Below are 13,549 nucleotides of genomic sequence, written 5' to 3' on the forward strand. Positions count from 1 at the left end.
AACTGTGGTACATCTACACAATGGAATACAACGCTTCGGTAAAAAAGAAGGAATTCTTACCATTTGCAACAGCGTGGATGGAACTGGCGAGCATTATGCTAAGCAAAATAAGCCAGTCAGAGAAATATAAATATCACATAATCTCACTCATTTATGGAATATAATGAACAACATAAACTGATAAACAAAAACAGATCCAGAGACAGAGAAGCATCATTCAGACCATCAAACCTCAGAGGGAAGGTAAGGGAGGGTGGGGGTAAAGGGGAGAAATCAACCAAAGGACTTGTATGCATGCATATAAGCCTAACCAATGGACACAGACTCCAGGGAGTGGGGGGGGAGGGGGGTGCTATAGGGCGATAAGGACACATATGTAATACCTTAATCAGCTTAATCAATAAAGAAAAAAAATAATTTAAAAAAATTCCAGATTGAATTCCTGCACTACCACTTATTATAGCCTTGTCCATTACACAAGAGATTTTCAATCTTTTTCATCTCATGGTACACAAACTAAATACTAAAATTCTGTGACACACCAAAATATATATTATACTTTTTGCTGATTTGACAAAAAAAAAAAATCAGGTATAATTTTGATTCAGACTGAATGGCTATTGTTGTGTTGGCTGTTGTCATTTTTTTTATTTGACAATCTAAGAGAAAAGAGGTGAGTTCCCCTGACTAAAGAGTCAGATACTGCATGGTGTTTGTTTTTTAAGGCGGGGGGGGGGGGGGGGAGGTGGAAGAGAGAGAGAGAGAGAGAGAGAGAGAGAGAGAGAGAGAGAGAGAGATTGATTGATTGATTTGTTGTTCCACTTACTCTAGTATATACTTATTCATTGATTGATTCTTGTATGTGCTCTGACCGGGGCTCATATCCACAACTTTGGCATATCGGGATGATGCTCTAAGCCAGTGATGGCGAACCTATGACACGCGTGTCAGCACTGACACGCGTAGCCATTTCTGATGACACGCGGCCGCATGCCGAGGATGAAACATTTGCTGCTCCTGAGGATGAAACATTTGCGACTAGAGTCTTGGAGTTAGTTTTTTCCTCAAAGTGACACACTACCCGAGTTATGCTCAGTTTTTTGGCGAAGTCTGACACACCAAGCTCAAAAGGTTGCCCATCACTGCTCTAAGCAATTGAAGTACCCAGCCAGGTATTACATGTTTTAAAAATTCTTGCAGCACACCATTTTAAAATTGCTGCTTTAGACAAACACTAAATTTATCTGTTTTTCAGCCTTCTTTTATCTGAAAAATGAGGATAATACCTTGTCCAGCATTCAGATAGCTGGCACTCTATCACTTCTGGTCTCTAAAATATATTAGACAATCATATACTACCTTATATTAACTCTTTTACTAAAGCTTTAAACTGTTATTTAAATGTTTTATTTAACTTTTCATGAATTTTCATCTAGCTGAGTTCCTTCAAAGCAAAAATGTGATATATTTTTCAGAATCTTCTACTATCAGCTAGCATTGTTACTATATGTTAAGTATTTAGGGTGGTGGTAGGGAAGACTACGGTTTTTAAAATACACACTTTATACTTTTGTATAACACAAGACAACCAAAATGGGGTGGAGCACCTGTAATATTTGCAATAATGAAGATAAATTTCAAAAAAATAAATACATAAAAGCATAAAATTTAAAACATTCAATAGGAAAATATCTTCTTGATCTTAGAATAGAGAGCATTTCTTGAACAATAATAACTGAAACAGATACCAAAAGCATGAACCATAAGAAAAAACATAATTAAACTATGTTTAAATTAAGAACTCCTTTCCAATGGAGACATTATAACTAAAGTGAAAAGGTAGCTCTTACTCTAATGACATACATAAATCTTTTGTGCCAGATGGAGATCAATAAAAATATATATTTAAATCAGTAAACAAATACTTTGACAATAACAATTATCTCAAGAAAATCATAAGTGATTTTTAATGACATTAAACAGTGAAGATGGTAAGAAATACAAGTCATAATAATCTCATCGACATTAACGTGCTTAGGGCCATTCAATAAACACTGAATCTTGCAGAGTACCAGATATAGTGGGATACAAAGATAGCAATGACATAGTCCCTGATCTTTAGGCCTATAAACTAGTTAGCAAGCAGTATAAAAACTATAGTCAAGTTTTTATCTAGATCTCAAATCTGTTTTTCTCTACCTCCACCATCTTTGTAATCTCTCCTAAAGGACCTCTTGCATTCACCTAATTCTATCCTAATCTATTCATTATACTGAAGCTATAATAACCTTTATGAAATGCAAGAGGACCAGAGATACATTCTTTGGAGAAAACGACTCTAGATTTAGAAACACCAAGCATAGGGCTAAACGAAGGCGTTTATGTGAAAGCCCAATAGCCTTCACCTAACATGCTTCTATAACAGAAAAATAAGTATTTACTTGCCCTATGGGGATAATGAGGATTCTTCTTTAGAAAACAAACTAGAACAACCTCCGGATACTGATATTTGGAGGTTTTCCAAGTAAAATGTCAGCCTGCCAAGCACCTTAAGTAAAATCCACCAGCAGACAGGCAATTGACTCTTAAGTGTCTCAGAAGTGCAGAAGTTATTATATCCAAAGACAAAATGCTATGAAAAAAAGAAAAAGCTCTTGGAAATTAAATACAATAGCAAATATAGAGAATTCAGTAGAAAGAATTAAAGATAAAACTGAAAAAATCTCCCAGAAAGTAGAAGAGAAAATTAAACAAGCAATCCAAAAGTCCTAACATCCAATAGAAGAGGAATCAGCAAACTTTTGCAACAAAGTGCCAGAGAGTAAATAGTTTAGGCTTTGCAGGCCATATGGTCTCTGCTGCAACCACCCAATTATGTAGTTGCAGTGTGAAAGCAGCCAAAGACAATGTGTAAACAAATGGGGCAGGTAGCAGGCCAGATTTGGCCTGTGGGCCATAGTTGCTAACTCTTGCAATAAAAGATTAAAAAAAAGGAAAAAAAAATAACAGAGAAAACACAGAGGAATAAACTATCAAATAAATAACTTTAAAAAAATTTCCAAGAATGAAACATCAATTTTTAGAGTGAAAATGTTCAACATAAAAAGCACATAATCATCAAATTTCAGAATACCGGGGATAAACAGATTGGGGGGGGGGGGGGGGGGGGAAACAGGTCCTAAACAAAGACTGGGAATCAGATGATATCAACATTTAAAAATTTTATGTTTCTCAAATACAGTTTACATTCAACGTTATTTTGTATTAGTTTCAGGTATACAGCATAGTGGTTAAGTAAATAATATACTTTACAAAGTGTCTTTCCAATATTTCCAATACCCACCTGGAAGCATACATAGTTATTTCAATACTAGAGGCCCAGTGCACGAAAATTCGTGCACTTGGGGGTGTCCCTCAGCCCGGCCTGTGCCCTCTCACAGTCTGGGACCCCTCAGGGAATGTCCACCTGCCAGCTTAGGCCCTTCCACCCAGTCCCCCAACCCCCTTTCTTTTGGCAACCATCAGTCTGTTCTCTGGATGTATGTTTCCTTTTTTTAAAAAAAAATTGAATTTACTGGGGTGACATTGGTTAATAAAATTGTTTCAGGTGTACAATTCTATAATACATCATTTGTACATTGTATTGTGTTCACCAACTCAAGTCAAGTCTCCTTTCATTACCATTTATCCCCCCTTTACCATCTTCTAACTCCCTCCACCCCCATTTCCCTCTGTATAAGTCTGTTTCAATTTTGTTCGTTCACTTATTTTGTTTTTTATATTCCACATTAAGTGAAATCATATGGTATTTATTTGTCTTCCTCTGACTAATTTATTTCTCTTAGCATAATACCCTCTGGGTCCATCCATACTGTCACAAATGGTAAGATTTTTAACAAAATTTTCTTAAGTCCGTCTTGTTCAAATTGATTTACTAGAAACATAGCCTTACCTGAACTGTACGTCCCGCATTGATATGCTCTTCGTGCAACTTGTCCCAGATTCTGCATCTCTGATACTACACAAGAGAGAGAGAGAAAAGGAACAAAAATTTTTTTATCAGTAAAGTAATTATTACTAGCTACCACAAAAATCCCCAGTCACCTACCCAAACTTAAACATACTAGCTAAGAGGGAGGAGGGGGAGAGAGGGGGGGGGAGGAGGGAGAGGGAGAGAGAAAGGGAGAATGAATTGAGAGATTACTGAGAGAAAAAAACAACAACAAAATATATGATTCTCATTATTTCATCTTAGCTGAAATGTGAGAGCTGGAACTGGAGCTGCCATTTTATATGCGAGTTGTCCTGGCCAGTGTGGCTCAGTTGGTTGGAATGTTGTCCTGTACACCAAAGTGTGGTGGTTCGATTCCCAGTCAGGTTCAAACCCCAGTTGGGGTGCATGCAGAAGGCAACCAATTGGTGTTTCTCTCTCACATTAATGTGGTGTCTCTCTCTCTCTCTTCCTTCCCCTCTCTCTAAAAAAAGAGACAGAAATAAGTTGAGAATTGAACAGTAAGTTAAAAAGAGCCGGGGTCTTTAATAACTTTTGAGCTGCCACTGTAGCCCTAGACTGTCTCTATGAGATTAAATATAAAAGCAAAAACAAAAACTTCTTATTTCCTATACTAATTTGGAGTTTCCTGCAAACTTGCATGCTAACCATAGACTAATAAATCAGTACATGCTACACAATAAGTTTCCCTCAAATCCCTATAATATGAAACAAAAAAATTATGTTCCAAGCTTGTTGTTCCTATTCACTACTCTTAAAGTCTATCTTACATTAGCCAAAAAGTTGAATGCTAATCAAGTCTATCACATATAATAAAATGTACTGCTGAAGGACCTATGGAATATAGTCCCAGGTGTCCACAGCACACTACTCTCATTGTTTTCAGATATTGCAGAATCACTCCACTAAGGCTTAGCTTCAATTTCCCTTCAGTCTGACTTTCTTCTTTTAAATTCATATTGGATGACTGATGGCTAACATAATAAATATTTTATCTTTCTACACTCTTCACCCAGGAAGAATATGCCTTTTTGAAAGTGAGGCACCATTAGACACCTGAAGTCCAAAATTAGTTCTTAACTCTTGTCCACAGTGAACACTGCTGCTTTTATATAATTTTACATTGCCATAAACTATCTATTAAGATATGCTATTCAATATTATATAGATACCAAATCACTTTCATAACTAAACTAGAAATCCTACAATAAGTAAAATGATCAAGAGCATGGAGTAAAACATTGATCAATATGAGCTTAACTGCTTAGCTTCAGACAATATCACTTATATTGTAAATTATAATTATTATGATATTGTCTAACATTTTCACAGTAAGTGAAAAATTTTTAAAAACCAAAGAAAAACTGTTCTGGAAAAGAACATTCAATATAACTCTAGAATAATTTTCTTATAAAGTCTGGTACAACTAACCAAGTCAGTAATAGACCCATTCCTATCCCAACTCAGCTTTCTCTCAGGGTTCTGACTTTTTCACTGATGACTGAATGATACATATGTTTAAGCTCTGAGGATAATGACAGTAGGCACTTTCATATAGAATAAATATAAGAAAAAGGAAATCTAAAACATGCCAAACCTCAAATGTAAAATAGGACAATAAAGAGGAAAATATGGTCTCAGTAGACCATAGTCTACTTATTTCTGCCTTTCATAATCAATTCTGCCAAATTCTTGTCATCTTTATAACCAAACACTTCAAAATGAGCTCAGGAATTTGAACTAATCAATCAAAAGTAAAAAACTCTATTTCTATACTGTTATAGTACTAAAAGAATGAGCCTTCCTAATTAAACAAAGCATGGAACCCTTTAATTTGTTTATGTTCATGACCAGAATAACCAGTTTACTGGAGCACTCCCCCATCCTTAAAAGTCATAGTTCTGTCCCGGGTGACTCCATTGGTCCGAGTGTCATCCCATGCACCAAAAAGGTTGTGAGTTGGATTCTAGTCAGGTCACATACCTAGATTGTGGGTTCAATCCCCATTTGGGGCACAGAATCAATGTTTTTCTCTCTCACATAGATGTTTCTCTGTCTCTCTCTCTCAAATCAATAAAACATAGCCTCGAGTGAAGATTTATTTAAAAGCCATAGTACTTATTGCTTATGAATAAAACAGAAATTAAGGAATGACAAAATACGAATCCTGAATTTTAGATACCTTGATATTTGCTTTTTTTAATTTTTATTGCTGACACTATTATAGATGTCCCCCATTTTCCTCCTGTTTGCCCTCCTCCACCCCCACCAGGCCTTCACCCCATTATATACCTTCATATTTGTATGGAAATTTTCATTGTAATATTCTTGGCACTTAATTTTCTATAGTTTTTTTTTAAATGTGTTTTTCTTGATTTTTTTTTTTTTTTTTTTTTTTTAAGAAAGAGAAAGGGAAAGGGAGAGAGAGATGGAAACAGCCATTGGCTGCCTCCTGTACACCTTCTACTGGGGGTCGAGCCCAAAATGCTGACATGTGCCCTGACTGGGAATCAAATGAGACCTCTTGGTGCATGGGACGACTCTCAACCAACTGAGCCACACTGGCTGGGCTATTTCTTTTCTATACTTTTAAAAAATACTTAAATATTAGGAAGACAGATATATATGGAGGAAAAAGCTGACGCTCTTTTAACTTGTATAAGGTAGTCAGTTGAGGGTGATAAATATTTTTGATAAAGGCTTAATGATCACTTCTATCCCACTCCCCAAATCAACGGAGGGGCACACAGCTTAAAATTTATAGTGGTGAAGGTTCTTTTGAAGGATAAAATACCACTAATCTGTCCCACAGCAAATAAAGACAATATAACCTATCAAAATCAATGCTCAGTACTGAATAAACTTGATGTTCCCATAAATACCACAATCATTCCACCAGACCTGGCCAGTCCAGGTTCTATGCAACCTCCACCATAGTCCCTGAGACTAGTTCTTCCCTCTACTTCTGAATTTGGGGCTTTCCTCAAAGCAGTGAAGTTGGGAAATTCCCTCATATCACATAATGATTTGCCTCTTTAATGCATCTGAAGAGATTAGGAGTTACTGATAGACACACATTCAAGGTTCAAAAAATTTGCCATCGGATGAATAAAATTAAGATAGGCCCCTCAGCCAAAGTTTGCCACCTTCACATTTTAGTGCATTATCAAATTGTTTGTATTTTAATTAACTGCTTAATATGTCAGTATGTACAACTAAAAAGATGCAGATCCTATTCTTATATCTCTTCCTAAAAAATGAATAATATAAGAGGGGTATTTGCAGAACAACAACAACAAAAGCACAGATGAAAGAATGTTGCTAAATCAATAGAAGTGAGATGTTTCAGCAAAGCTTATTTAATATTCTGAATTTAGCTAAAATGTACAACAAATATAAATCTGAATATGTACATGATTTTTTGTGGTAGAAATAGAAAAACTTACCTTCTCAATATTTATCTGGTGCTTTCTTAACCTCTCCAGGTCTGTGGGGATTACTATTTTAATGAATTTCTGGATAGCTGGTTCAAGACGGCGTAATTTCACTTTTTCTTCATCTTCAGACATCCTAAAAAATGTTGTCTTCTACTTGCAACAACTGTCTTCTCTACTCATATAGAAAAACCTAAAAGGAAAATATTTATTTAAGAATGTTTTCAAATGTGTTCCTATTAGGTAATTTTATAATTTATTCTAAATGCATATTCAACTTAATGATGAACTTCAGTGACTTTTTTCAGGAAACCTTTTATTTGAAAAGCTTTTTCTCTGATCAAAAGTAATGTGTATTTCCTTTAGAATGTTTAGAAAATATAAAAATAAAATAAAATCAATAATTATTTGCTCACCCATAATTAATTACTCCCTCCCCCCCATCACCTACTCCTTCTATTTTGATGTATGTCTTTTCAGGTCTTAAAAAAATGAAATGTCATGGAACCATGGTGCACATCACACACACACACACACACACACACACGCACACACACACGTATATGTATATGTATATATGTATGTAAATACCTTCTTTTAAAAACTAGGAGTATACTGCCCAAGTTTACATTTCTCAATGTATCTTGGACATTGAATAACCTTTTTGGAAAAGGTGTCAAGTGGTACAACTGGAGGAAAATATTTTATTTTTAACATTTCTGCTTGTATTAAACTTCATTTTAATGTCTTCATAATGTACCTATGTAATTATCCTAATATATAAAAAGTCACGATGGAAACAACTGGATGGACGATGGACACAGGCTGCATGAGGCGACGGGGGCTAGTGAGGGGCGACCAAACGACTTAACAGCAGGCTGCGTGGGGCAACGAGGCTGGCAGGGGGGCAATTGGGGGCGACCAAGCTGGCAGGGGGGCAATTGGGGGTGACCAGGCCGACGGGAGTGGGGTAAGTTGGGGGCGACCAGGCCGGTGGGGGGGGGCAGTTGGGGGTGACCAGGCTGGCAGAGGGGGGCAGTTGGGGGCGACCAGGCTGGCAGAGGGGGGCAGTAAGGGGCGACCAGGCCGGTGGGGGGGGGGCAGTTAGGGTTGACCAGGCCAGCGGGGGCGGGGCAGTTGGGGGGCAACAAGGCCAGCAGGGGGGGCTGTTAGGGGCGATCAGGCAGGCAGGCAGGTAAGCAGTTAGGAGCCAGCAGTCCCGGATTGTGAGAGGGATGTCCGATCCCTGGGATTGGGCCTAAATTGGCAGTCGGACATCCCCTGAGGGGTCCTGGATTGGAGAGGTTACAGGCTGGGCTGAGCGCCCCCCCACCCCCCGCCCGTGCACAAATTTCGTGCACTGGGGCGTCTAGTATACTATAGCATAGTATGTTACTCTTCTTATCAATGTCCTTTAATTGCCTCTTCCCTTTCTTACAGTGATTAGCATTGTCTACAACCAATACCAAAAAATTAGTGACACAGCTGGAATAAGAACCCAAGATTCCTTAGCATACAATCAAATGCTCTTTCTAATTCACAAGAGGTTACTACCAGTATTCCACAAAGTCCAAGTGTATGCATTTGAGGACAGGGTAGAAGAGAGTAGGGATTGGCAAGTGAGCGGGCTCCAGGATCCCACACCTACTCCAATTGGAGAAAATTTACTTATGTCTATTTCACAAACTTGAATTTATTAGATTTTATATAAAGGGGTCCACTGCTTAACCAAGCTTTAAAACCATTGTTATGCACCACAGTGCCATGCCATCTCATTAGCCACAACCTCTTCCATATTTAAAAAAAATTGCAATTACCCATGTTAATTCCATTGGGTTATTATGTCTTAGACCAGGGTCCACAGAGATAAGGGTTCACAAAAAGACTTTGTGGAATCACTGAATCTTTATGAAAAATTGTGTATGTATTTTGAGTTATTTTGAAGGACAGAATCCATTGCTTTCATGAGATTATCAAAGAGATCTATCACTCCAGAAACATTAAGAACCATTATTCTCAGTAATGTTCTGTTTCTCTTTCTTTCACAGTTGAAAATTTTGAAGTGTTGGTTATATAGACTACCTTATTTACTTGTAATTGGAATTTAATGTTTGATCTAAGTTCAAAAGCAAAAAAGGGAAAATCTCTAGACACCAATAATGAGTCCTATAGTAGTGAGTGGGAATTGGAGACACATGGAGAAGTTAACTGCCAAAAGAGTTAGTCCTCAAACACAACAACACAGAAAAATTCACTAAGGGACTAGAAATGATAAAGCAATCTAAAAAGAAAATTAAAGTAGGTACATTAAAAATATTCAAAGATAAAAAGGAAAGAATATAATCTTTTTTAAAATTAGATGTTATGAAACAGTAACAGGCCAGTCTAAAAATAAACCAAGTAAAAAGTCTACTTTAAAATTTTTACTCAACACTGTAGCTAAAGATATCAGTCAGAACACAGAGGAATAAAGAGGTACAAAATATTAACAGAAAATTAGGGACCTAAAGGATAAATGAGAAGCTCAACAACAAATAGGAGTCCCAGAAGGAAAGAGTAAAGTGGTGAAGAGGCATTCATTATTCAAAGAGAATATGCTGAGAATTAGAATGTAGGACCTCAAATTGAAGATGCACATAAACCCCAAGTAGCATAAATAGGAAAAAAAATTTACCTGAACACATGGAAGAGAAATTGCAGAACATCAAGGACAAAGAGAAAAATCTTAAAAAGCAAATCAAAGATAAAAGATAAACTAAACCAATAAAAACAGCAAACTTTTCATCAAAGCAGGATATCAAAAGACAGGAATATCTTCAAAGTGCTAAGGGAGTTGGTATATACCCAAAGAAATTATTATTTAGAAGTGAAGGCAAAATAATAATTATCAGATATATGAAGACTGAGTTCATTACCAAGCCCATTATTAAAAGAACTACTAAAGTGCATACTTTAACAATAAAGAAAATAAACTCAAGGGAGTGGAATGGCAAAGAGCAATCAATATAATAAAGTATACTGTTACTGGGTAAATAAATGAATAAAATGAATAAAGAAAGGGTTTAAAGAAAGTGTCTATTTTAAATAACCTGATTACATATAATAAAAATGTTTCCATTAAAATTATTATTTTTCTACAATGCATTTATTATTAATTCTCACCAGAGGATATGATTTTTGTTTCTGTTTTTTAATTGATTTTAGGGAGGGAGGGAAGAGAGAAAAAGACATTGTGAGAGAGAGACATTGATTGGTTGCCTCCCACACTCATCCTAACTCGGGATTGAACCCACAACCTGGGTATGTGCCCTGCCTGGGGATCGAACCTGCCACCCTTTGGTGTATGAGATGACACTCCAACCAACTGAGTTACACTGGCCAGGGCTACAATGCATCTTTTTATAACACATGGTATTACTTGGCATAGATGTTCTATAATTTAACTAATCATTGATAGTTGGCTATATAGCTTGTTTCTAATTTACCACCATTATAAACTACTAGAGGCCTGGCGCACAAAATTCGTGCACAGAGAGGGGAGTACTCAGCCCGGCCTGCACCCTCTCCAATCTGGGACCCCTCAGGGGATGTCCAACTGCCGGTTTAGGGGCCTAAACCGGCAGTCGTACATCCTTCTCACAATCCCGAACAACTGGCTCCTAACCACTCGCCTGCCTGCCTGCTTGATCGCCCCTAACCCCTCTGTCTGCCGGCCTGATCGCCCCTACCTTGCCCCCTTGCCTGCCTGATTGCCCCTAACCTCTCTGCCTGCTGGCCTGACCGCCCCTAATAGCCTCTGCCTGCCTGATCACCCCTAACTGCCCTCCCCTGCCGGCCTGATCTCGCCCCCAGCTGCCCTCCCCTGTTGGCCTGATCTTGCCCCCAATTGTCCTCCTCTGCTGGCCTGGTCGTCCCTAACTGCCTCTGCCTCGGCCCCACCACCATGGCTTTGTCCGGAAGGAAATCGGATGTCTGGAAGATGGCCAGTCAACCCAGTCTAATTAGCATATTACCCTTTTATTAGTATAGATGCCACAGTGTAATTACCCTCCTTACAAATAAACCAAAATACCATCTATAGTTATATCTTTAAGTTAAATACCTTGAAAGAGAATTAGTAGGTATACACATTTTTTAGAATGTTTGATAGGTTGTGCCTATTGACATTCCCACTAGCAACACATCAAAATGCCCATTTATTGATTTAATATTTGCTATTATCATTCTTCTTAGACATTTAACTGGTCACAAAAATGGTGTCTCATTCTTGTTTTATTTTTCCACTAGAGGCCTGGTGCACAAATTCGTGCACAGAAAAAAAAAATTCGTGCACAGGTGGGGTCCCTAGGCCTGGCCAGTGATCAGGGCTGCCCAGGGGAAGGACCACAGGAGGTTGGCTGTGGGAGCACACTGACCACCAGGGGGCAGCTCCTGCATTGAGCATCTGCCCCCTGGTGGTCAGTGTGCATCATAGTGACTGGTCAACCAGTCATTCGGTCATTTTGGTAGTTAGGTCAGAAAGGTCACTTAGGCTTTTATATATATAGATTCTTAAACTACTAATGGGACTGATTTACTAGCCCAGTGGTCGGCAAACTCATTAGTCAACAGAGCCAAATATCAACAGTACAACGATTGAAATTTCTTTTGAGAGCCAAATTTTTCAAACTTAACTTCTTCTAATGCCACTTCTTCAAAATAGACTCGCCCAGGCCGTGGTATTTTGTGGAAGAGCCACACTCAAGGGGCCAAAGAGCCGCATGTGGCTTGCAAGCCGCAGTTTGCCGACCATGATACCAGCCATTTGCATGTCTTCTTTCATGAAATGCCAGCTCATGTGAAATGTTGGTTTTACTATCAGGTATGTTTTTCTTATTATATGTAACATATAATAGACTTATAAATTATCAACTATTTGTCTAACATTAATGTTAGAAATACTGAAATTATGTATCTACTAGGATTGAACAAATAAAATATTTTGTAGAATATGAAAACCAGATTTCTTACTGTCAAAGAAAGAAATTACAAGTAAGGGGTGAGAACAGAATGAATCCTGTGGTGTTAGATTAGAATCAGAGGTATTAGAATAAACTTTTGTTTTTATAAAATATATATATAAATAGTATATACAGATACATATACACAGATGTCTATATATACAAATATAAATTTTTGTTTATGCCTGGATATATGTGATTTATATATATCCATATATATATCCATACTGTATATGTATCTCCATATATAAATAGCTTACGTGTGTGTGTGTGTGTGTGTGTGTGTGTGTGTGTGTTTACGCCAGGCACTACAAGTAATGATACCCCAGTAGCAATGAGCATTCCTATTGCCTAATCTAGATCTTGGTGTTTAAGTAACACTCTAAAAAACAAATAAACAAAAAACCAGGGATCCTTGGAGAAGTGGTTGATTCCAGGGCTGGGGCAAGAAAAGCCTAGAGCATCTTAAGGTGCCAGAAATTCTCAAAAAAAAAAAAAAAAAAAAAAAGGGTAGAGATTTGTCAAAAGGGCACAAGAAGCAACTGAAAAAACTCCCAAAGGCCAAAGCTGGAACAATTTGAGCCTAAAATAAATGACAACAGTGTAGAATAAACAACAGAAAAACAAATGAATCCATACTGATACTAATAAATAACAGTATCACATAAATTAATGGGAAGGGCAGCTTTTCCTTAAGAAGAACTTAAATTAATAAATGAAGAAGTGAGGGAAACAAAGTCACCATCATACCACTACAATAATAATTACTGAAGGCAAGATCCACTGATGGATGCTAAAATCAGAAAGTGAAAGTTTGAGGAGAAACAGGATGTTTGTATAGTTTACAAGTTCCCTCCCAGGATATCAGTTGTTTACAAAGTTCCCTATGCAAAGTACATAGCAGCTTTACATTAGAGAATTCCAGCAGACACAACCTTAACTAAACAATCGAAAGTAATATAAAATGCAGTGTGTTACATCATAAATGATTAACCGAGAAGGGCCCATATGCTTCTGTGGTATCAACAAAAATGCACAACCTTAAACCATGAGAAAAATTCAGGCAAAACCCAACTGACAAAATAACTGACCCGCATTCTTCT

General features: G+C 37.4%; 1 protein-coding gene across 2 annotated transcripts in view; it reads right to left on the reverse strand.

Annotated features, from left to right (window-relative positions):
• STX17 (syntaxin 17) overlaps positions 1-13,549 on the reverse strand; it is a 45,948-nt gene that overhangs the window by 30,948 nt on the left and 1,451 nt on the right. For both annotated transcript variants that reach the window (XM_079789972.1, XM_079789973.1), the window contains exons 2-3: positions 7,459-7,639; positions 3,953-4,018 (exon numbers count right to left, since the gene is read on the reverse strand). In XM_079789972.1, coding sequence (XP_079646098.1) covers positions 3,953-4,018; positions 7,459-7,581 — 189 coding nt within the window. In that variant the 5' untranslated portion in view covers positions 7,582-7,639. The remainder of the gene's footprint in view (positions 1-3,952; positions 4,019-7,458; positions 7,640-13,549) is intronic.

This window comes from Cnephaeus nilssonii, assembly GCF_951640355.1.
Source record: "Cnephaeus nilssonii genome assembly, chromosome: 14".
Taxonomy (NCBI): domain Eukaryota; kingdom Metazoa; phylum Chordata; class Mammalia; order Chiroptera; family Vespertilionidae; genus Cnephaeus; species Cnephaeus nilssonii.